This window comes from Athene noctua, chromosome 26 (genome assembly GCF_965140245.1).
Source record: "Athene noctua chromosome 26, bAthNoc1.hap1.1, whole genome shotgun sequence".
In the NCBI taxonomy this organism is placed as follows: Eukaryota; Metazoa; Chordata; class Aves; order Strigiformes; family Strigidae; genus Athene; species Athene noctua.
The window spans coordinates 6,744,394-6,766,947 of record NC_134062.1 but is presented as its reverse complement, the minus strand read 5'-3'; the positions used below and the strand labels follow the sequence as shown (position 1 = coordinate 6,766,947).

The following is a 22,554-nucleotide window of genomic DNA, read 5'->3' as shown; positions in this document are numbered from 1 at the left end:
GGGGGTTGGGAGGGCTTAGACAAGCAGGTCTTGTAATGGATTAGAAAACAGGCTTTTTACTACAGCTAAAAAAAGAAAGATATAAATGAAACAACAGAACCAAACTGTATCCTTCTCCTCATCTTGGGTCTCTAGAGGCTGCAGATGCCCTTTAGGTTGAGTCCAGACTTCTCTCCTGGCCTTCCCCCAAACTACGGAGCCTCCTGCCCTGCCAGGGCTCCCCAGCCTCTGAGCCTGCTTCCCCTGCACCCTTCAAACACATCAGGAATCCCCAAATCCCTTCTCTTCTACAGGAAAAGCTCCCATGCTTTCAAATCCAGGCCTCCTGAAGAAAACGTCAACCTATTTATTCACAAATACCTGACGACCATCAAGACATGTTTCCATAGCACCTGGGAAATGTTACAAAAATTTATTTCTGTGCAGATTGCAAATACTGCATCAACTACAAACATCACCTAAAAGTCCAAAGAGTATGTGGGTAAAAAACACAACCATGGGTGCTTACAAAATACTGCCAAAATGCATGCTTGGTTCTTACTACTGCTGTCAGAAAACATCTGCACTGTTAAAGGACTAAAAAGGACGAAAAAAAAATCTTGAAAAAATATACCGACTTCCTAATGCTATGTATCCTTAGGAACTTATTTGAAATACTTAAAATTCTTGCTCATCTCTCATTTATGAGATAGCCAAGATTTATAGATTTTATTTAGGTGGACAGGAAAATTATTTCAGATTCACCAAAGAAGGCTAAATTCAAAAGCCAGTAACATATAAAAATATGTTCTCATGGTCAGAGGTTCACTGCAGCATGCAGAAAAAATATTTGACACTTTCTAACTTTGAGAACTTTTTTTATGCTCCATGTAAATCCACGACTCGCCCCAGTTTGGTAGAGGACTCCCAAAACCACTATACACTGGCATCTACAACTCTCTTGCAGCTTCCTAAAACGATAAATTACGGAGCAAACTCAGTAATCCTCCAGTGGCTTTTCATGCAGCTCTAGAGGAAAATGTATTAAAAACTTGCCCTCTTGCAAAATGGGACATTTAGAAGATGGTTCGCAGCTTCGGCTGTGCAGATCGTACTGGAAATGCTGTGCCTCAACTGTGGGGAAAGCTGGGGGGGTGGGAACTGCACAGCAGACCCAGAACCAGAGCCCTGCCTGGTTCCTCCTCCCAAACCACCGTGGAAAAAAAAAGCAAAACAGAACACCCGGGCTCGGTGCTGTTTGAAGGAAAAGTCGACGTAGCCAAATTTAGTGCAATTCACTTCCTCAGACTCTTCAGTACCCACTGCAGGCCAGACGCTGCTGCGGGTGGGATGCTCATCATACATTCCCATGCCCGAAGAACACACCATCTATAATTCAGAGTTTCTGTCGGTGTCTGTTCCTAGCACACAGGTCTAGGGAGCTGTTCTCTCAAACTTATACTTTTCCGGCAGAATCACAGATTTTATGGTGCGACTTTCATAGAAGACCAGATGAATCCTGTATATAGCAGCATTTCCACAGATCTGCCCACAGTTCTCATCCCTTTCTATTTCTGCCAAAAAATGGGAAGGAAGAAAAGGCGGTGGAAGAAAACACTTGAAACGATGGAGGGAGAGCTCAGAGAAAGGAAGACTCCAAGGAAATTAAAAACTAACAGGAAAACACTGCTGCAGTTTTGATTTATACTTCAATTCTGTACACAAATTTAAAGACCTAAAAAGACTAATGACTGCAATAGCGTGTATTATAGCTGTGCGCAGTGCGGGGCAGTCACAGCAATAAATCCCTTTCTCCTAAAAACAGGTAATTACTGGAGCAATTCAGATTAAATAAGCACTTTATCAGAATTCACTGCACTGAAAGCAAGCGCTGCAACATAATTATGGAAGACCAAGTTTGGCATTCCTAATCTATTCAAGATGCAAACTACCAGCAAAGTAATACTCCTAAAAAATGTCTTTTTTTTTTTGTTTTTTTTTTTTTTTTTTAAAAAAAAAAAAGGAAACATACAACATTTATTATGGGAGTAAAATAAAGCATTAAAGCCCAGTTAAAAAATAAATCTGCCTTTGATGACTTTAGAAGGTAACAGTGGAAACACAGGCAAGGATTTCAGCAGAGGTGAAGCTTTACACTTAGCATCCACAAGAAGATTAGTGATCAGTAGAAATGCCATTAGAAAAGATGCCTGACACTTACCAAGCGCTCAAAATCACGGAATTGCACAACCATGAGCCTCCTTGACAAACTGGAATGTAACACCAGCAGTGTGGATGGCAGGACTCAAGGGAGCTCCGACTGGTTGTATCACCTCAATACCAAATATCCATTAACCTATTCATTCCACCCAAAGAAGAGATCAGGATGATCTCTGTGAAAGGTACAGCTACTCTGCAAAGTCATTTCCATCTCACTACAAAGGGTCTGGACGAAAAGAGGGACGTAAGAGGACGACACGTTGTCTTTGTAAGAAATACTACGTGTTGCCTGCCTTACTGTAAAGCCCTGACCCGGTCTGCTGGAAAACAAAACTTACAGTTTGCTACTCAAGTCTCTCCAAAAATTCCACTTACATTTTCTTTCGAAGCACTTAAGAGATCCATGAAAAGAGAAGTCCAGATACGATTTAACGAAACAAAATAAATGGAAATGTCTGTTACCAAACACCTCTCAGTAATTGACAATCAAATTGTTTAAGTACATAAAACATACCAGAGACATTATCTGAGTTTGTTACTTCCACTAGAACACTTTAATTTTACCTAATGCTAGTTCTGAAAAGCTAAAGCGACGTTGTCATGACGATGACAACACAACACAGTTGTTTTCTGCTATCACTCTGCAACTGGGTACACATTAGGGTCATTTATGTTGCCATAAAACTATAGTATTTAACCACATTTCTTTCTTATTCAAGCAAGTTCTTTCCTCCAGAACATGGTCAAATAGGGTTTGGCACACTCTTTGGATAGATCTTTCTGAGGCACAAATTGAAAGCCTGGGAAGAGAAGAACACTTTATATTTAGAAATTCAGCAGTCAGGGGAAAAAAAAAAAAAAAAGCAGCTAATTTATGACACACAGACTAATAGCCACGTAGCCACTGATACTGCAGAGCATTCACAATACGAGACCCAGATACGTTGAGCAGTACTCTTAAGATTTGGACTCGCTGACTTGAATGAAAACACTTGTAGAAAATCTGCCTGTGAGAGGGCGAATTCTAAGAATCAGGCATTGGCTTTTCTAGCCAACAGATATTAATAAAGAAAAATTAATAATTAACTATTTCAACTACATCTAGCTTCTGTAACCAAACCTAGGGTGTTAGTAAATGGTTATTGCTATCACGTACAGTGTTAGACGTGGTTAGGACACTGAGAGACTAATTGTACATAATGGGCTCTACCTGAGCTCAGCTGGGACTGGTTCAGAGCCTCTGTAACATATGCAGAACCTGGCTTTACACTATCCATCTCCAAATCTGCACATAATTAAGGTCAGGTGGGAAGAGGGCAGAGGGACAGACAGAAGGCAAGAGAAAGGACAAAGTTAAAATATCTCCTGGAACAAACTGCAGGAGACTAACCATGTAATTTGTAGAGACAGCAATTAGAAAAACACAGTGCGAGAGAAATCCAGATTTCTGTGTTATGCATTCTAAGGTGTTGCTTTTCTGGCGTGTTCTAGACCTGAAGTATTCTTAACTAGCAATGTCTAGGTGTAAAAAGAAGTCTAAGCGAAGTGATATGCCAAGCTCACAGGATGAATGGCAAAAAAGATGAGGTGAGATGAAATAAGCTGAGTAAACACCCAAATCCCAAGAAAACTTGAGCTGCTGAGGATGAAGGCGGATGCTACTGGTACCTGAACAACTGGGTTTAAAGGTGGCTCAGGTGTGACCACAGTGTGTGCAGGCTAATTCTCAATTCCAGCACAAAGACACGTATTATGTACACAGATCACCATAAATGAAGTTTGCACTGTAAAAAGAGTTTAAAAACTGATGTAAAAGAGATCTCAATTTAGGTTGGCAAATGCTAGTGGAAGAATCAGTGATTTTAAACATAGCTGCAACTTGCACAATAATGATCTTTGGAATGGTTGGGAGGCTTAAGATTTAGAGCTCATTTTCAGAGGCACTCTGTCCCAGTTTTAAAAACATATTTCAGCCCTTGCCTCCCTATTCAAATCTCAGCTCATTTTATCTGGGGAAGCTGAGGGCTAAAAAAGAACTTCAGTGTCTAAAAGCTGCTTCATGAGCCCAGAAAGTAACTTCCCTCCAACACCAGCAAAGTCTGAACGGGACCTCGAAGCTTCCATACTTAAAAAATACATAAAGTCTCTTCCTAAATTACTAGTAATAGACGACGTGCAACCATGAACTCTGGTACACAGAAATATTATAAACAAGAACCACCAGTGCCGACCACAGAGGAGTGCTGAGGCATGTGAGGGATGTGGCACATGATCTCTCTAGCGATGCTCTGGGTGCGGCGATGGCCAAGTCTCTAGTCTCTGTTGCAATTACATGACTCACAGAGGGACAGGGCTGTCAAAAGAAATGAATTTCACATGAAAAACAAGCAGAACAACTAATAAGCCTTATACTTTTGAGCAGAAGCATTATAGCTGCTTTCGTGGTAAACTCTTCCTTCTCACAAGCAGCTTTAAAGGATCAACAACAACCTTCCAGGCTGCTTAATGCAGAAATCTGGCCATTCTTTGTTTTCATGTTAGAAAAGAGCAAAAAGCTCAACCCTGCCTTGATTATCTGAAGCTAACGACTACTGAGCCTTAGCAGGCCCATGAAGGGCTCACGGACTTAAGGAACTTGACTGTAAAAAAGGAAAGAACTCAGAAAAATCCTTTCTCCATACCTGTATGTCCAAAGGATCTTAGGAGCTTTTGCTATTCTGGCTCCTCCCAAACCTTCTGGCAGGTTATTTATTTATCAGCAGATATAGCCAGTCACAGCAATAAATTTTATCTTCATTCTTAAAAACTCTACCCCAATTTAAATATTCCTGGCTCTTATTGTTGGTTCGGATACGTGCAGCGGAAGAAGCCCCACCACACGCGCTCTCCATGATCGCACCCGCAATACAAACCCTGTTCTCCCCTTCCCCTCTGAAGTCTCTACCTTTCTGTCTGCAGAGCGTTGGGTAATGTTGGCACACGCTCAGGAAAGCGCTCAGAAAGTCGAGCCTTCACACCAGAAACAAGAAATTTGCTGTCAAGTAACATTCTTTTCCTGAAGGAAGTATCATGAATAGGAACCACGTGCCTGTTTCCCACGTTACAGGGGTCTCGGTGCACGGTCTCTGTGCCAACAGTGTGTGTGCATGGGGAAAGCATATACATACGTGTGTGTATATATATACACACACTATATAATTTGCTATATACAGAATTTGCATATCCAGTTTTAAGACTGATTTACGAACTCCAAACAACACCCTGGGGGGAGTCAATGTGTGTAAATGAGACCTTTACTGTAAAAAAATGTTAGATCTATGGGAACAGTCTCCAATTTTACTGACGCTAGGTTATTGCTATGAGGTTTAGATTAGCACTAACGGGATTTAAAAAGACCATGGCAACGTGAAGCAGGACTCTCTGGGTAAGTAAACAGCTCCCACATAACTCAACAGTTTCACTTTGGGTATTGTGAGATGCTAAGCACAAACAGCATTTTCTGATCTTTTTTAAAAACTACGAATCTTTGCTTCTGAAGATTTTCAAGCTCTAACGAACTTTAGAGCCGTGTTTTAACTCCTCTCTGTCACCTGCTTTTAACTTCTCTTTCTTTCAAACTGACGTTCATATTTGGTTGCCTGGCACTTAATTTCTTTCACTTATGGTTTTATTGATTCAAAATGATTCCATCATCTCCAACAGAAAAGAGTTAGAATCAGTTTCTCTGTTTCCCTGCTGTATTATTTTCTGTCCAAAGAGCTTTTAAAAAGGCACATTAGACTAAAGGTTTCTTTTGGTTTCCCTGAATATCCTTTAAAGCATCAGTGCTACTGACTTGCATGTACAGAAGGAGGAAAAAAACCAAGACACACTGAGAGACAAGGAGAGAAAGAGTGAAAGGAGAAAAAAGGAATAAATGAAAACGTACAAGGGGGGAAGTAGCTCCAGGATGCTGGACGGGCTCCGTGGGCAGGGGAGACTGGGAAGGTATAATTAAAAAAAGAAAAAAAAAAAAACAAAACAAAAGAAAGTTGGTTAAAACATGTACCCATTGAAAATGGATTAATTTCATATAAAGCTCAGCTAGGCTACACACGAGCAAAATACGACCACAGACCCAATCCTTCAACTTGTTTGGTGCTTTATTCCCTAAACACTTTGGAAATTCATCAGGATCCAAGAATTCCCCACCCAGTGTGTTCCAGCTCAAGAAAAAACCCCAAACATTTTGCGAGTTTGAACTTTTAGCACAAGGCCCATCCCTGCTGAGCAACACAGCGAAGCGCAGGATTTGTTTGCGTTACTTCCAGTGTCTGCTAGGCATGTGTTTATAGTTAAACCCATCTTTAAGTACTTTGTTGAGTCAGAAACAGGGCTGGAAGATGTAACATTTCTTTATATAGACGGACAATGCCAACCATTTACAAAAGAAAATGACTCCCAGATCTGTAAATTTACATTTTGCGTAATTCGGTTCCTTACACATTTAGCTTTCCTCCACTTCTAATGGTGCTAAAGCAGAAAACTGCTTTATCTTATTATGCATTCTATGAAAACGAAAAGCAAAATTGTCTCAGAGCTGTATTTTCTTATTGACAAAAGGTGTTCTCCCTGAAAATCATTAATTGCAGAGAAGGGAGAGGGCTTGCTTGTGCTGCCTCAGCCCCAAGCATTAGCTTGTTTTTTGGATGGAAGACAGACAACACAAGTCCAGGAAACAACTTCCCCACAGATCAGACCAGCTCAAATCTGGGGTTTAAGCAAGCTGGCATCATCCTGCTGAAGTCTCTGCCCGAACACCTGGCCCGCCAGGATGAACCATGGTGGCTTTCAAAGCCTTAGAGAAACACCCACAGCTCATTTCAAAGATGCGGGCAAGTCTCCTGAAGAAGTAGCTTTTACACCCAAATTGTTGGCCCTTCATGCCCATCTTTGTCCGCTTACGGCTCTGAGCTCCACAGGAGCTGAGAGAACGTGATTTCTTGAAGGATTGGCCCTTAGGTCTGTTAATACTCAAAGCACATTTTCTGTCTTCTGCATCAAGAACTGTCCTTGGCGGCCCTGAGCACATCGGTATGTTCATGCCCCGTCTGCTTCCACACTGGAAACGGATACCTGGTTTGGCTCAATGAAATTTTCATTTCATTTGGCTTTAATGAGACAGTTGCACATTGAATGCCAAACAACTGGTTTGTTTACATAAGATTAACGAGACTGGTACTAATTACATACATTTTTATCTTTCCATATTTTCTTTATAAAAACACTAATTAAGACATTACGCACTCATCGGTGTCAAATGGCTGTTCAACCCAGGCATCTGCAGAATTTAAGTTCTATTTGAACCTTATTCTTCCTGATTTTTACTTTTATTTAAAAAAACCTCAAAAGCAATCTGTTTTGTCCTGGGATTAGCAATTAGCCTGTTTCAGACCAGCCATGACCACTTAAGGGTCTGTTATGATTGCTCTAACACAATGAATATAACTCAGTTTGCATTCTTGCAGTTAAAATTAATTCATCCAGCGCCGTACCAGAGTCTTCAGGAGGTTAGAACAGAGTCTGTTGCCTGATCCAGACATTTCATATTATATATTCATTCCATAAATTTCAATCCTCCTGAAGTTCGGTGAATTATTTGTATTTGGCATGCTGATTCAAATTAATCTGTTATTTATGTTTAAAAAAAATTGTTTACAACAGCTTGTAATATTAACAAGTACCCTTTATTATGCCCTTAGTTGCATATCGTAAGAGTATATTAACCTGTTAAATCTAAATTAAATGAATGGATGAGACAGGAATTTGAAAAATTCTCCATCAAGTTTGGCAGAGCTGCTGGGGTTATTAATTTTTTTGTCCTAAGCAAGACCGAGGAACTGGTGAGAATGACCCCATAGCTTTTAAAAATGCTCATTGCTTTGAAAAAAAGAAAGGGAAACATCACCTTCTTATCCCCCATTTTGTCACTTAAACTCTAACCGTCCCTCTGCAAACTGCATCTTTATTCTTTGCTTCCCCCTGAAACCAGATGCTCCCCAGCAGCAAACACGTTTAGAAACCTTCAAACAATTGACCATGCCAAGGCACGCTCGGTGCACAGCGAGATGCTAAAGATGTGAAACAAATTGCACGTATGAGGTGAAGCAGGAGATGTGATTTTAGATATTGTTAAACTACAGATATCCAGAATTATGAGAAAGAATGGGCTGAAAGAGATAGCTGAGACATGCTGCCTGTGACTGTTACCTACGCCAGAAGGATGAGTGGGGACGGTATGAACACACACACACATATACACACTGTTCCCAGAAAAGACCGACCAGAAGTGGACAGAAATGAACGAGAAGAGTAAACACAGCCACAATCTACAGGCAATTCCCAAATGTTCACTTCGAAGGAAAAAACAAAACAGCTATTCACTTTGTTTCTTCTAAGCAGCACAATGAATATTTGAAAGATTCACTTCTCGCCAAATATCTGAAATTCAAATGCAACCTTTCATCCTGTATCTCTTTAAAAATCTTTATAAATACGAGCTGATTCCATCTACTGTAGTACTGAATTTCAGCTAAATTGTCAGTAAATGGAATAGCTATGAAATATTAAGTATCAATTCAATACAATAATTTAAGCTAAGAATTTATCATTACAGTATTGTATCTAGGTAAGAATACAGGAAGAATTTAGAAAAAAAGGCAAGTACTCAAGAAAACTGGGATTTGGTGAGCCCACACTACCTTCCTGGATCTTTACAGTGTTTTTTACATAAACAGAAACAGACCTGAAAAAAAGAGAAAAGCGTTTTCTTACAGCAATGAACATGAGAAAAAGGGGGCATGGGCTTAGTACAATACTGAAGGGAAAATACTACCCAACAGGTAACTTCCAAGACCTCCTGAGCACCCCTTCTTCTCGTATGACTTTCTCATGAATATGAAGTTTGAAAAAAGGAAAATGCTAAACGAATTTGTTAAGCAATAATGAGCCTGACTTTAAATTTCAGGTGATTGTGTGCACTGGCACCCACACCTGTATACACATATCCCTGCAAGCATACCTACCCCTAGCAGTATTTTGGGAGATGACAGCTTTGACAATCCAAACTTCATTGTCAAATATAATTCAGCGCTGACTCGAGGCAAAACCAATAATTCTTTCTTATTGCTTTGAATCTTCAGAATTAAATAACACGGACCATTTTCCTGTATGGTCCTTTTTCTTTCATTTCTCTCGGGCACTGGCTGCGTTGTCACTGGTGTAAGTGTGTACTTCCACAGTCAAAGACAATATTGTTTCTAAAAGCAGAGTTTTGCACTTAAACCCAACCCTCCTCTCCCAGTCCCTGTTTTTAATTTTCATTTGATCTTCAGACATTATTTGTACTGCATTATAGACCATTGCAGTATTTTATGGTTCTATTAAAATGCTGTCCCCTTCACTTCTGCAAATCAAAACCTCTAATTATAAATAATAATAAAAACGCAGGGCAGGAAGTTCTTTGCTTTCCATCTGCTTTTCATTAGATTACTCAACCCAGCCAAATCTATGGACAATTAAACAACACAAGGAATTCTATGTTTGTAAATTCCTCCATGGCAAAGAGCTTTATGCTGCAGATACAAAATGTCCTAGATGCTCTACACATCATATTTTGACTAAAGAAAATAAAGTTTGCATGTGGACAAGCATGTCTTATCAAGCCCAAATCTAAAACTTCACATTAATTCTAGATGAACTACACTGCTGATGTTGAGCAAGGACAAAAGCTCCAAGTGGTTCCTTTTGGAAAAGTCTTTATTCTTTGGGAAAAGCCAATCTTGATGTTTCAAATACAGAGGGAGAAAATTAATTGATGTGGATATTTTAAGTGTACGAGAAATGTTTAAGCCATAGGTTAGAATTCACTAAATGCATGGAATATGGGTGAGGAAAATACAATCTCTTCTGCATTATCCCAGCAATGCAGTGCCTAGCGAGGCTCCGGAGGAACGACATGGAAAGATCCAGTTTCTCAGTTGGCAGTGATGCTCCTTAAGGCACCCGGGGTGCTCCAGCAGCTCCATCCCCGCCCCCGGGCCTCCCTCCTGGCCTGTGCTGACAGGGCGTTCGGCTCTGGCAGCTGCGGGGTAACCCAGCCCAGGAAACCAAAACTCCTTCCTCCCCTTTCATCTTCTCACCCTTTCTGTATTTCACACATCGTTTTTTCCTCCAGGCAGATAGGTTCCTCGGCTTCTCCAACATCACATTCGACAACCACCTCCCTGACTCCTCCTAGCTCCCGCCAAGTCCCAACTTCTGCAGCAGCCGAGGAAGAGCCTTCTGGGCTTCGGCCTCCACCGTGCACGTACTGTCACTTCCCAAGGTGGAAAAAATAGAAAGCGTAACGCTACAAAGAAATGGTGTCATGAATTCTGTGTGCAAAGGAAGGGCAGGGAAGGATTACAGAAACAGCTGCAACATTCGTTCTAGCAATCCCTACATCTGAAAGCTCATTAGTGTTCTTCTAGAGCAGTCTTATGCTTTTAATTGTCCACACAGAACAACTATCAGGGAAGGTCAGCAGGGACAGCCTCATGACTTGGCACTATCTTTTAACTTACTACTTTTAATAGGACTTGGGCTTTTGGTATCAACTTCGTAACAAACATTTCCCAGGACTGAAAGAAGAAATCCACCCCCTAGTGTGTTGTTAAAGCCAAATAGAATCTATTAATCTATGCAGCTTCGTTATCTCTCATTAAAGCATAGCAAGAAACTACTCACTAGCAGCTCATGGCATTTAATTGCCTGAGCCATATTTAATAATAAACACTTGCTTATGATTCTATCTATCAGCCTGGCCTGTATTTAGATTTAAAGTTGCCCTTGTCTACGGGCTTTAGCTGACGGAGTACAGAGAAGTGACTGATCACAGTATTTAGAGATCAAACAATAGGCAGATACTGGATTTATGGAATGACCACCTGCTGCATCGAATTGCCAGTGATCTCCGTGACACTGATTCTGGCAAATACATTCACACGTTCCCAGGAATAACAAAGGCTGGAGATACCGATGGTTGAGAAAACTATTTCCCTAAACTGTCAGCTCTTTGAAGGTGCAGATTAACGCAGTGCACTGATAGCTTAGGGTGTTCATGACTTTTTACCACTGAACCAAAAGTTCCAAGCTGTAACACAAGATCTGATAAAATGCATTTCCCTTAGTAGAAGTCAAACTTTGGAATCACATCTATTTGTTTTAAAGTATCAAGTCAGCAATCTTATAAGATAAGGAACATCGTTAAAATAGATGAAAAGAACACCAGTTATCCAGCTTTCCAACTCAACTTGCTGGCTGCATAACGTTTTAAGATCAGCAATTTCAAACTGCTTCTCTTGATACAAAAGATATACAGATATTTCTTTATATATATGAGTATATAGATTTTTTTTTTAAAAAAATCAGAATAATTAAACAAAAGCTTCACCACCAGTAAATCCTGCAGCGATCTCAGTTATTCCAGCACCTCTAACTGCAATCACTTCCAGTAGGATGAGAGTAGAATCAGATCCAAGATCTCATTTTCTATTTATTTTTTCTTTCCTCAGCAGAGCTTGGTATTCATTTGCCTGTATTTCATACAATACACAACTGTCCAGAAGGCAGCAGGAAGTAGATGGAGTCATATACCCAGAGCAGAAGCAATTAGGATTCCAAGTTCTATTATATTGACTTTCTCCATCGATCCTCAGACAGAAAGAAGCTTCCAGTACCCAATTAATCTATTCCATCTAAGTCAGCAAAAACATTTTTGGGTCGCCTGTATGTTCTGTATGAAATAAAAAAAAAACCTAACACACAACACTCTCTGGACACCAAGAACTGGGATGTTGCATGGAATCACTAGTCACAAATTGCTGAAGGTATCTTAACTTCTTCTAAGCTTAAAATCTTTCAAATCATGCAGGAGATGGATGTTGATAAGAGCTTACAAAACACCGCAGATGAAAGACATTCAATAGTGGCAACTATTCAGAGAGGGGTAGCGTGGATGATCAACACATAGAAAGGATAATGTGGTACGTGTAAAGGATGATCAACACACAGAGTATAACACAGTATGTGTAAAGGAGATATTAAACATGGAACACCAAAAAGATAACTCCATTTGATTTATCTGTATCAAAAAAACTTAATGGACATACCTGGTTTTGGCACAGAATTGGTCACGGACTGAGGAACTTTGTCGTTAATTAGTTCAACACACTCACTAGGAAAAAATCCAACCTGTAATAAAAAGAGAAAGAGAGGCAGAGTAGTGAATACAATGTTTTTTAAGATCTACTGTTAAATCAGCAACTGTTAAACATTTTCCTCAAACTCTACTTGCCTGATGCTCCATAACATTACCTGACATAAAATGACCAGCAGAAGAGAAATAATTTTTCAAAATGATGCAGCCAAAAACTCTACAAACCGAATAATTAGTTCTGTAAAATATGGTTTTAAGTCTGTTATCTAAGCTTGGTACACAGGACAGAGATACTTAACTTGCAACAGAGAGGGGAGAGGACAAGTGTGCTACGCACCCTTGAATCTCAAGTGGAACTCGAGAGAGAGGCAGAAAGACTTTAGCTGGGTTTCCTGCACCTGGCTGCATGGATGTAACATGAAATTTAATGAAGAGAGCAAGATGTTTCAGCTCTTAGCATCTCAATTATCTTTACTCAAATCTCACCAACACTTGACCCTTTTTCACTATCAAAATACTATATTCACAAGCACTTGAACATTTTGTTCCTTCAGAAAACTGAAATCAAATATGGGTGAATAATAAATTTGCATGTCTATATAGTCCCATTACAGAAAAAAAATTGTGTATTTTCATATGATAAGTTAGGAGAAGAGGCTCTGAATGCACAAAGCTCTCTACTGTGTCCTAGCCTTCCTGCCTGCACTCAATCTGATGAGTGTGGGTAATATGTGATAACTCCTGAAGCATTCAAAGTAAACGTGTTTAAAGATATTGCTAAAAAAGTTTAATGTGGTTTTAGTTAAATTGAATTTCATTCAGTCTTAGAATGGTGAACAGGTTTAGTAAGATATGCATAGAGTAAAATGAGTTCTGCATTTCTAAGAAAGAACCCAGTAATTTGACTAGAAATAAACAGAAGTATTTTTAGAAGAAACAGCATGATGTAGCAAAAAAAAAAAAAATCTCTCACAAAAGCCAGAACTCCGGGTGCGTACTCTCGTATCTGCTTCTGAACACGGACAAGCCAGTGCAACTGCTGCGCCTCAGTTTCCCTGTCAGCAAAGGACAAGGGAGAATAGTGCCACATATCCATTACTGAAAATGGATGCGAGATAACAGCTGACAAACATTCTGCACAAGCCGGTTAACTGTTATGATTTATCTGTGTATCTGCTAATCAGGCTGAGGCAGAAAGAATATTCCTGAAACAAGCCCCTCGGCAAATATTTGAAGATGCTTCAAAAGTGATGACCCACCCCTGGGCTACCACAGAGCAGGGCTATGTAAAAAATTCTGACAGCCACTGAAAGCCGCTTCTTCTTCTCTGCTGCCAGCATCTGTGACAACAAAGACACCTCCAAGTGCCCAATTCCCAGCAAGGTCCTGGGACTGATTACTTGCAAATGGTAATTTGCAGCGTTCCTGCACTGACCTTTAACACAGCATTTTTCCCTGTATCCTCTCTAACTCAGAAATGCTGGGAAGACTGTTTAAACTAGCAGAAGGGTTAAAGAGTCGAGTATGGGGAGGATCTTAATGTTTTGTTGAAATAGGATGTGCTTGCAGAAATCCACATGCCACTCGAAGGTCTCTGTATCTGAGGAGAAGGGGAATTATTTCCCTTTCGCTGTTCAAGGATTCAGGCTAGGATGTGACCAGATTGGAGTCTTACACTTCCCACATCCCAGCCTTCTCTCCACAGCATCTTTCTTCTCACTCTCATCCCAGGTGAAAGTCAGGCCAGACCAGAGCCTTCGGCAACTTGTATCCTGAGTCCCTATTTCCAGACCTTTTTCTGCCTCGTACCCAACCTCTTCACCCAACACAGCTTCTGTATCGTGACATGTAACTCAAGCAGCACCACCCTTCTGACAGCTCGTCTAAGCCAGAAGCAGGATTTCCTGTCCCGTGTCAGGCATGTGATTCGGACAGCTGAAAGCATCAAGTCACTTCACATGGCCACGGTTTGGTCAAGTGCTGCAACAATGCGTGGCAAGGAGCCAGCGGACGGGCCCCGAGCTCATCTGGACGGAACCACCAGGCCAGGGCTGCTGCCAGTCATGTTAGCACATCTCTGAAATCCTCTGGAGCCACAAGGCAGGCAGCACTGTGAGTCTGGCAAACAGTCCTGCTTCTGTTTATTCATCTTGCACAATTCCCTTTTGTCTCCAAGGAAAAAAAAAAATTTTAAAAAAACCACCTCTTCCTACTCCAAGTTGGTTTTCACCCATAAACCTCCAAGCGATTTAGTAGCAGTGTCATGCATGGTGTGTCCAGGTAAGCAGTCCAGACTTTGGAAATATTCCAAATTCCCTAAGGGAAGCAACAGTTAATGGTAATACCAGACAACTACTCCTTCCCACACCCCCAAAATCCAGCAAGGCAATGCTTTGTCCAAGTAAGAGGACAAACCAATCCATCATGCTTCACGTTAAAGGCTCAAAATATGCTTTTTGTTAAGACTATGACAGCAGGGGAAGAGAACTCGTAGCAGCAGCACTATGGATCAGTAGAGCTTGTTACTCTGATCTATGGTTCCCTGTAACCGAGACTGGCCTGTGCCCAGGTGACTCCCAGATCTGAAGATCCCATCCAAAACCCAAGGTAACGGATGGCTTTGCCAACCGCTCACTCAGCTGGCCGTGCCGATCCTGCACGGAGATGATATCCTGGAGTTACGTAACATAGTGCTGATTTTTGTGCAGTTTATAGGTAGTAATATGCCCGTTAGCACAAGAAAACCAGCACAAATGCTGGCATTGCACCCAGGGGCCCTTCGTCAGGCAGCTCACGGCTCAGCGACACTGCTTTGGTAGATGTTCAGAAACAGGCTGACTGGTACGTACACAAAAAGTACTCGTATTTAAACAAAATAAATAATATGGGTTTTAAGTACTATAGCTAAGAGTCTCTCTTGGACACTTCCTGTGCAAGAGATGCAAGAAACAATTTTTAAGTTAGGAAAAATGTACAGATCCAGTGAAAGCCTCAGCCCCATCACACACACGATACATTTGGGGTGACTCTGTAGCTGAAATGATAGAGGGTTTTTTTCATTCTCAGTGCTTTGAGAACTTCTTTTAATCGCCCACAATGGCTATGCCTGGGATGTATAAAGAAACCTGAAGTACTTGGACACCAACCTTCCATTAATCATAATGAAAAATGGTGGATCTAAATCCCATATGGTAATTAAAAGCTCGTTTGCATTTGATTGCTAACACAATGCCTCTCCTGTTTCTGGATGCGATACACAATGCTAAACATGGATTTAGAAAGGAAGGAAGACCCAGGATGGCCATCTCACTGTTTCTAGGTATCTCAGAACCTTTCCCAAATAAAACACTATACCCCTTCTCAATGTATCATTTTTGCCATGTTCATAACCAAAAATAATAATGGATTTTTTTAGGGAAAGAGAATTTGTACTTGTGCTAGTGTAGGCAATCTCTCCGATGTTAACTTACTGGTAACAGTTCTGATGGCTTACATTTTCTGATTTATTTATTCTAACTTTTCTTGCAAGATCCCCAAGAGATCATCTTCAGGGTCATAACTTATAACTTGTGCCTTATTCCCACCCACTTAAAAGATGCTGCTTTTTCTCCCATGGAAAGTTTTCCATGATTTTGTATAAATAAATGAGTTTAGACCAAGAGTTAATCTCAACAGATGTAGCAAGACACTATTAGAGCCTGAGCCGGGATTAAAGGATTTGGCAATGCACGAAAATTAATAGCAAGGGTAGTATATATTTAGATAAATACAAGGTCATCTAAAGGTTAAAAAAATCACTACACACCTTAACCAAAGGAGGAAAGCACAGGCTACTGCTGTATGCAAACATTTCTGCAATAGCTACTCTATCTTATTTTTTTATTTTTCACTTTTATGCCAGTGTCTGCTAAAACAGGAGGATACATGAGGCTTTAAGGGGAAAAGTCAAAGTAACACGAATAATTGTCAGTGTACCAGGAGGGAATTCAAACAAATCAGAAAGTAGCAGCAACACAAATGGCAAATGAAACACTGTTTGAGACATTCTGATTGCTTTTTGGTTTTGACATAGGCTAAAGTATGGGTTGAATTTCGTTCAGAAATTGTTCTAGAGTTTTAAATCACGATAGGCTAGCAAAACCTAACTTTTTATTGCTTGCTTGGCTTTTACAAGCAGAATTTCCACTATGCTGTTTGACATGTAGCTATGTAGTAGTGGCTAGGGTAGAGATGAGGGCACCCCAAGTACGGCTGGCGTAGGAGTGAGCTCCTGTTAGGAAGGTGCTCACCCATTTTAGAGGGGCACCACTTATGGGAGGAACAGGATGGTTAGTCCTCTTATCCTGAGTTGAACATCCTAGCCACAAAACTCTTCTAATTTCTTTCACTTGAAAAAACAAAAAGCCTATGTGGATGATACGTGTTAATTACTCATTCCTGACTGGAATGCCAGCTGTACTTTGGGAAATTGGGTGAGGCTGGTCAAGGCCCTTCCTTTAACATTCCCAGCGGCTGAGCTAGCAGGCAGCTGAATGCTGAACGTTTCTACCAAAGGTCACACACGAGGTGTGACAGATCTCTGCTGCTCAACTCCAGAAATGCCGCTGGCTGCCTGGGGACAGCGAGGGAACCGCCAGCACACGTGTGCCTGGGCCCATGCAAACTTTTAGCACATGCCTCCAGAAAAAAGGAGCAGCGTAGAAAACTCGTGGCAAATCAGTCAGAATTTTGCCCAATCTGACCCTGCAGTTGGCACCGTTCTACCAATGGAAGTGGCCATCTGGCTGAGAAACGACATCATTGGTGACGTGTCACTGGGCTCTTGCCCGTGGCCTGTTCTGCGTGTGACATTCATTCCCTCTCACACCGACTTCCCAAATCAAGGCACATGAATCAGAAATCAAACTTTGGCTTCTAATTTAAGAACCGGCGTTTCCAAAGTGACACTAGCCACGAAAACGCGCTCTGCCTTCCCAGGCCGTTTTTACTAACTGGTACCCTATGTCCACATCACATACATGTTATTTATTACAAAATGAGGCATGAGAAAAAACAATGCTCTCAACTAACAACCTGGTTTACCCAAGTCAATCCAAGACGGAACACATCCCTTTTGGGGAAATCCATTCAGACTTGAAGCCCATGTTCAGGTTCAGCATAGAAGACAGTTTGAAAGCCAGGGCCTGAAGTTTTACATCTAGTTCCAGCTCATTTAAGCACAGGCTGATTTAAAAAAAAAAGACCAGTCTGCCTCTGGTTACACACACTCCTGTGCATTTTTTCGTGTCACCTCCAGCAGCTGTGCAGCTTGCTGTTGGGCAGCAGTGCAACTCATGAGACTAAACCCAAAAGACAGAATTATTCAGAACACCAAAATGCAGTTGTGCATCAAGAAAAAGGCCTGTCCCTAATGATTCAGCTGTCTGAAACAGAGGTAGTGATTGAAAAGACAAAGCATGAAGGAGAGGAGAACAAAGAGGGCTGGAAGGCGGAGGTGGTTGTAATTTAGGTAACAATCTTGCAGCAAAAGCAGTGACTCACTAAGGGCATTTGAAAAGAAAAAAGCTTGAGGAAAAATGTCTTAAAAATCATTTTACTTTAACCAGAGAAAATGCTAAGAAGCCTCGTGGGTTGTTTTGTTCCACAGAGGATTAAGCCTCTCACAATGCAGTCGTTAGATCAGGTACAGAGAGAAAGGCACTCGCAACTGCAACCCAGAAATCTGAAAGGTAACAAAAATGGGGATTCACTCCTGAAAGACAGCTCTGGCTGGCACATTGACTTCCACGCTGAATCAAAGCTGCAGCCCAAACTGAACTTGCTTGCAGCCTATCAGATTTGCTCTTCTGTTCCCATCTGTAGACCTGCCTCTTGTTTGTTTGCACAACACAGAGAAACCCTTTATTTATTCTAATAGATGGGGGGACATGTAGAAATGAATGCACTTCTGCCCACGCGTACACAAGACACAGCCGGTTTAAATGCACAAAACCAGGCTAAGTTCTTTTAAGTCAAGAAGTAATTTTTTTCCACGTTTGGTGAAACCGTGCTCTCCTCCTATGAAGACATGATTTACAATGCAAGCTGTGGCCCATTTGACAAAACCTTGCTCTGTTCCTAACACAAAGCAAAAACCTGAAAAGTAAGATGAACAAACTGTCCAAACATTTGGACTTCCTCCTTTTATCTGCTCTCAGGATCACAACTCTGTGGCAAGACAGTCTTTGCTGATTTATTTTATTAATTAAAATGACTGGATCAACAGATTGCTATCATGTTTACAGTGGTCAGTGTTCCTAAATGGGAACAGAATTGTTCGCCTATAATAAATGCTTTGAAGGCTGCGCAGCTTCATCAGTACTTATACACGTTACTAGAACAACATTCCTCACCTATACACTCTTTTTAAACATTAATCAAGGACACTTCTGTACTGAACTGTAACACATCTCCAGGTCTGATGTATCGACACCAGAGGTAAATTCCCTGTCTCTGAATTCTCTTCTCACCAAAGCAGTTAGTATGGTCAAGGAACTCCATTACATCAGGAAATGTACTTTTTCTGTACCCTCACAGCTTACGGGCCTTAAACTTGAAATAAATGATAAAAAATCCTCTCATGCTTTGTACAACGCTGATGGTGCTTCACAGAAATGAAAAGTTCTGATAAGTACATTTCAAAGAAATGACAAAAACTGTCAATTCACAGGAAAAACGCACCTCTGCAAATCAGATCCCTGGTTGTGTGAGGAGATACGTTTATGCAGTAATAACTGAGTTTGCATAGCTTATGAAATTACTGCCTGTCAACTGAGGTACAGCTGTTGAAAACCACCTCTGAGCTAACCAGCTTTACTCTGCAGTCAGCAGGAGCAGAAAGCGTACAGATGGTCTGTCACCCTACCTCAGCTGACAGGCAGTAACTTCTTAAAACTCACTAACTTCGTTTTCTGCCTTTGTACAAACCCATCCTGAGAGCTACTGAAACACATATTATAGCTGCTGCCCTTCCAATAGGGTGGTTCAGCGGCCACGGTCTGATTCACGTTGTGAAAGGCTCTTGCTTTCAATTTAAGATGCAAGATTATTCTAGTCCTAATTTTTCGTTAAGCCAAAATATGGTGCTCCGTTCCTGCAGCTGTTCAGATCTGTTGTGTCAGTAGACTGACTGTGCACGGATAGAGACAAACCCCTTTTTCAAGCTGTTATCTTTATGCTGGGAAAGCACAATAGGATTGCTCTGATCTGAGACAGAAGGCAGTGACAAACTGCAGAAGAGCTCCCTTGCTTCTCGTTTCTTTAATCATCAGTGATGCTCTTGGTATCCAGTCACGATCTCAGCCAGCCTGACGGCAAGCGGGGAGCTCGCACTGAAAAAGGGAATCGCCATCCTGCGTGGAGATAGCATCCACTCGCAATCAATCAGCTTTGTGCAGAGTGTCTGCCCTCATGCACAGATCACAAAGGACTTTTGTTTTATCGATCCACTGGGAAGTTAAATGCGGCATAGCCTGATCATTCCAAGCAGTACTAAAGCATTTCATTAATTTTTGACAGTACAGCAAACACAGCTTGAGGGCTTCTAAGATCTGAACAAAAGTCCTGCAAAGACATAACAGAGTTCAAAACGAGAAGAACAGTCAAGTTTGTTCAAGAAATATCTATGTGTTAACTCTAGAAACAAATTTAATTTCAGAGCAGGTATCGTATGTCCACGCTGCTCTGATTTTACAAATGAGATATTATCTGAACTCCCACATCTGACATAAAGCCAACGAAAGCTGTATCTCACGTGCGCTGGCTAATCAGACAGAAACGTAATCGTATAACTAACACTCCATTCAGAGGGGATTTGCAGTGTTTGGAGATCCAATTGCACACAGCCCTGGTATTAATGACAGCAGAACCACAATCTGGATCTGGCACAGAGAGGTCTGTCAGGGAAAATCTGAGGTACTTTGAGAAGACTTTCCAGGCCAAAATATACAAGTGTCTGGGTCAATTCTGACCCTCTCCAGAGCAAACTCATAATTCCACCTACTCACAGATAACAACTGCAAAATTCCTCCTACTTGAAAAGAGCTGAAATGTGAGACACTACAGTCTGAGGAGGTGGAATGTCAGCTACCCCAACCTTCGGTAGCTTTTGAGTTTTGATTTGTAAATACCTTTTTTTTCCCCTTTAAATTTCCCAATGAGAAAATCCAAGCTAGGGAATAACAACTCTTTCAGAAGGAAAGTGCCATTTCGACGCAAAAGTTTTGGTACCTAATTCCCTGGTCTATTTAGGATGTTTTGAAAATTCAGTCTAAATCTCTCTGCTCTAACATTTAGAGAGACCAGTATTGATTAACACTACACAATAAACGCAGAGGTGAAAGCACAGGTTAGTTGAGTGGCTTGTCCAAGTCAGCGGCAGCATCTTATCAAGTGGCTTTCCCCGAATCCTCTATGTTCTGCCTGATCTAGTTTTAGTGGGAGGAATGGGATGATTTGAGTAGCAGTGTCAGCTGCCTCGGAGGGGTGCAACATAAAGCTTCCACTAGCATCAGGCCAGCTGTCGATCAAGGGGTCACAGCTTTCCCTAACTCGCACGGTTTAGTAGGGAGGTAACTTCCTACGAAGACCACGTGTCTGCTCCAGCCCAAGCCCAGAGAGAAAGGGAAAGTCCTCTCACACCAAGGCAGGGACACTCTGCTTACACCCGTGAGGAATCCTGCACAGGCCCAGCTAAACACGCTGCTGAGTGTCTGCCTTTACTTGAGTTGTACTGTCACGTCTGATGCTTGCACCTACCTGAAATCCATGTTTGCCTCTCCACCACGTGGTCAGCTCCTTTGGCGGCATATCAATAACAGACACTATGTCTCCCACCTGCAAAAGATTGGCAACATCAATCACAGCTTGTAACGTGGCTCAGTGGAACGCGCGACTCGGATAAACGCATTCTGCGGCCCCGCAGAGAACTGCACAACTCGCGAGCAACTGCACCGATGCCAATCTTGAGACATCTGCCTTTGTAAAAAACTGTGAGGTAGAAGAGTTACTGCCTTATACAACATACAGGATACAGCTGTTCATAAGGAAACAATTCTGAAAAGCAGCAGGCTCTCTGCCAAAGGGTACAGAAGCGTTCTGATTAAACCGCAGACATAAGTAAGCAGTGATGGTGTGAAACACTGGAAAATATTCTCCAGTAGCTGAACTAATTTTTACTACATGCCCTATGTATGTGTATGCAGGCATTGACATTTGTCTTCTTATTTCCTTTTGCAGCAAAAAGTTAAAAGCTCCCTTCATACTTCACAAACTGCCCAGGATGTGATTTTCTTAAACAGAAAACAAACAGAGGAGAGGTGCTGTGGTGTTACAGCAACAGGAAGGTCAACAACCAAGAAGCCCAAACAGGTTTTCTGAAGTTTTGCTCATCCCCATTAAAAAAAAAAAATAAAAAATGTAATTCTGCAATAGCTCAAAAGGAAATTGGTAAAATCGTTACTAAATTTGGCTTCGTAGGAATCATCTGTGTGGCCTCTATAATAAAAAAATGAGAGGCCAGAGAAGAAGGGGCAGAACCTAAGTAAATACTGCAGCTAGGTACAGCAAAAATGAACAGTAATGTCCAACTTTTACCAGACGTTTTACACTGATGGACCACAAAGTGCTTTGCAAAGACAATACCACATCCCCATTTTTCAGACAGGGATAACTGAGACACAGGGAAGGGAAGGGATTTCCTCAAGGGAACAGCAAACCAACAGCAAAGCAAATTTCCATTAAACTGCTGTCACCACAACAAGCAGAGAAGCCAGGTATTTTCCTCAGTATTTGAGAGCAAATGCCAGGCAGCTACTTCTGCAACTGCCTATTAGAAATTTAACCAGAGCCTAAACATAACGAGATGGTGTGAGTTAGGGATCACCGCGAAACGACAGATCGTGTTGCACTTCTGTTCTGCCAAAGCTTCTCACTGCATGAACTTGGAAAGCCACACATGCCTTGGTTTCCCACTTGTCTCCTGGGCCTCAGGACAACTTGTTGGACTGTAAGACAGACAGCTGCAAGGCCAGGTGAGCCTGCTGGCCCAGAGCCGTGGGATTTACAAGCAGGGAGTGCCA

General features: G+C 41.4%; 1 protein-coding gene across 3 annotated transcripts in view; it reads right to left on the bottom strand.

Annotated features, from left to right (window-relative positions):
- ARHGAP32 (Rho GTPase activating protein 32) overlaps positions 1 to 22,554 on the bottom strand; it is a 260,901-nt gene that overhangs the window by 58,588 nt on the left and 179,759 nt on the right. For 2 of the 3 annotated variants that reach the window (XM_074927289.1, XM_074927290.1), the window contains 2 exons: positions 21,233 to 21,310; positions 12,390 to 12,471 (listed from right to left, as the gene is read on the bottom strand). In XM_074927289.1, coding sequence (XP_074783390.1) covers positions 12,390 to 12,471; positions 21,233 to 21,310 — 160 coding nt within the window. Of the gene's footprint in view, positions 1 to 3,409; positions 3,485 to 6,127; positions 6,179 to 12,389; positions 12,472 to 21,232; positions 21,311 to 22,554 lie in introns of all 3 variants that reach the window. The other variant, XM_074927288.1, reaches the window with a different exon arrangement.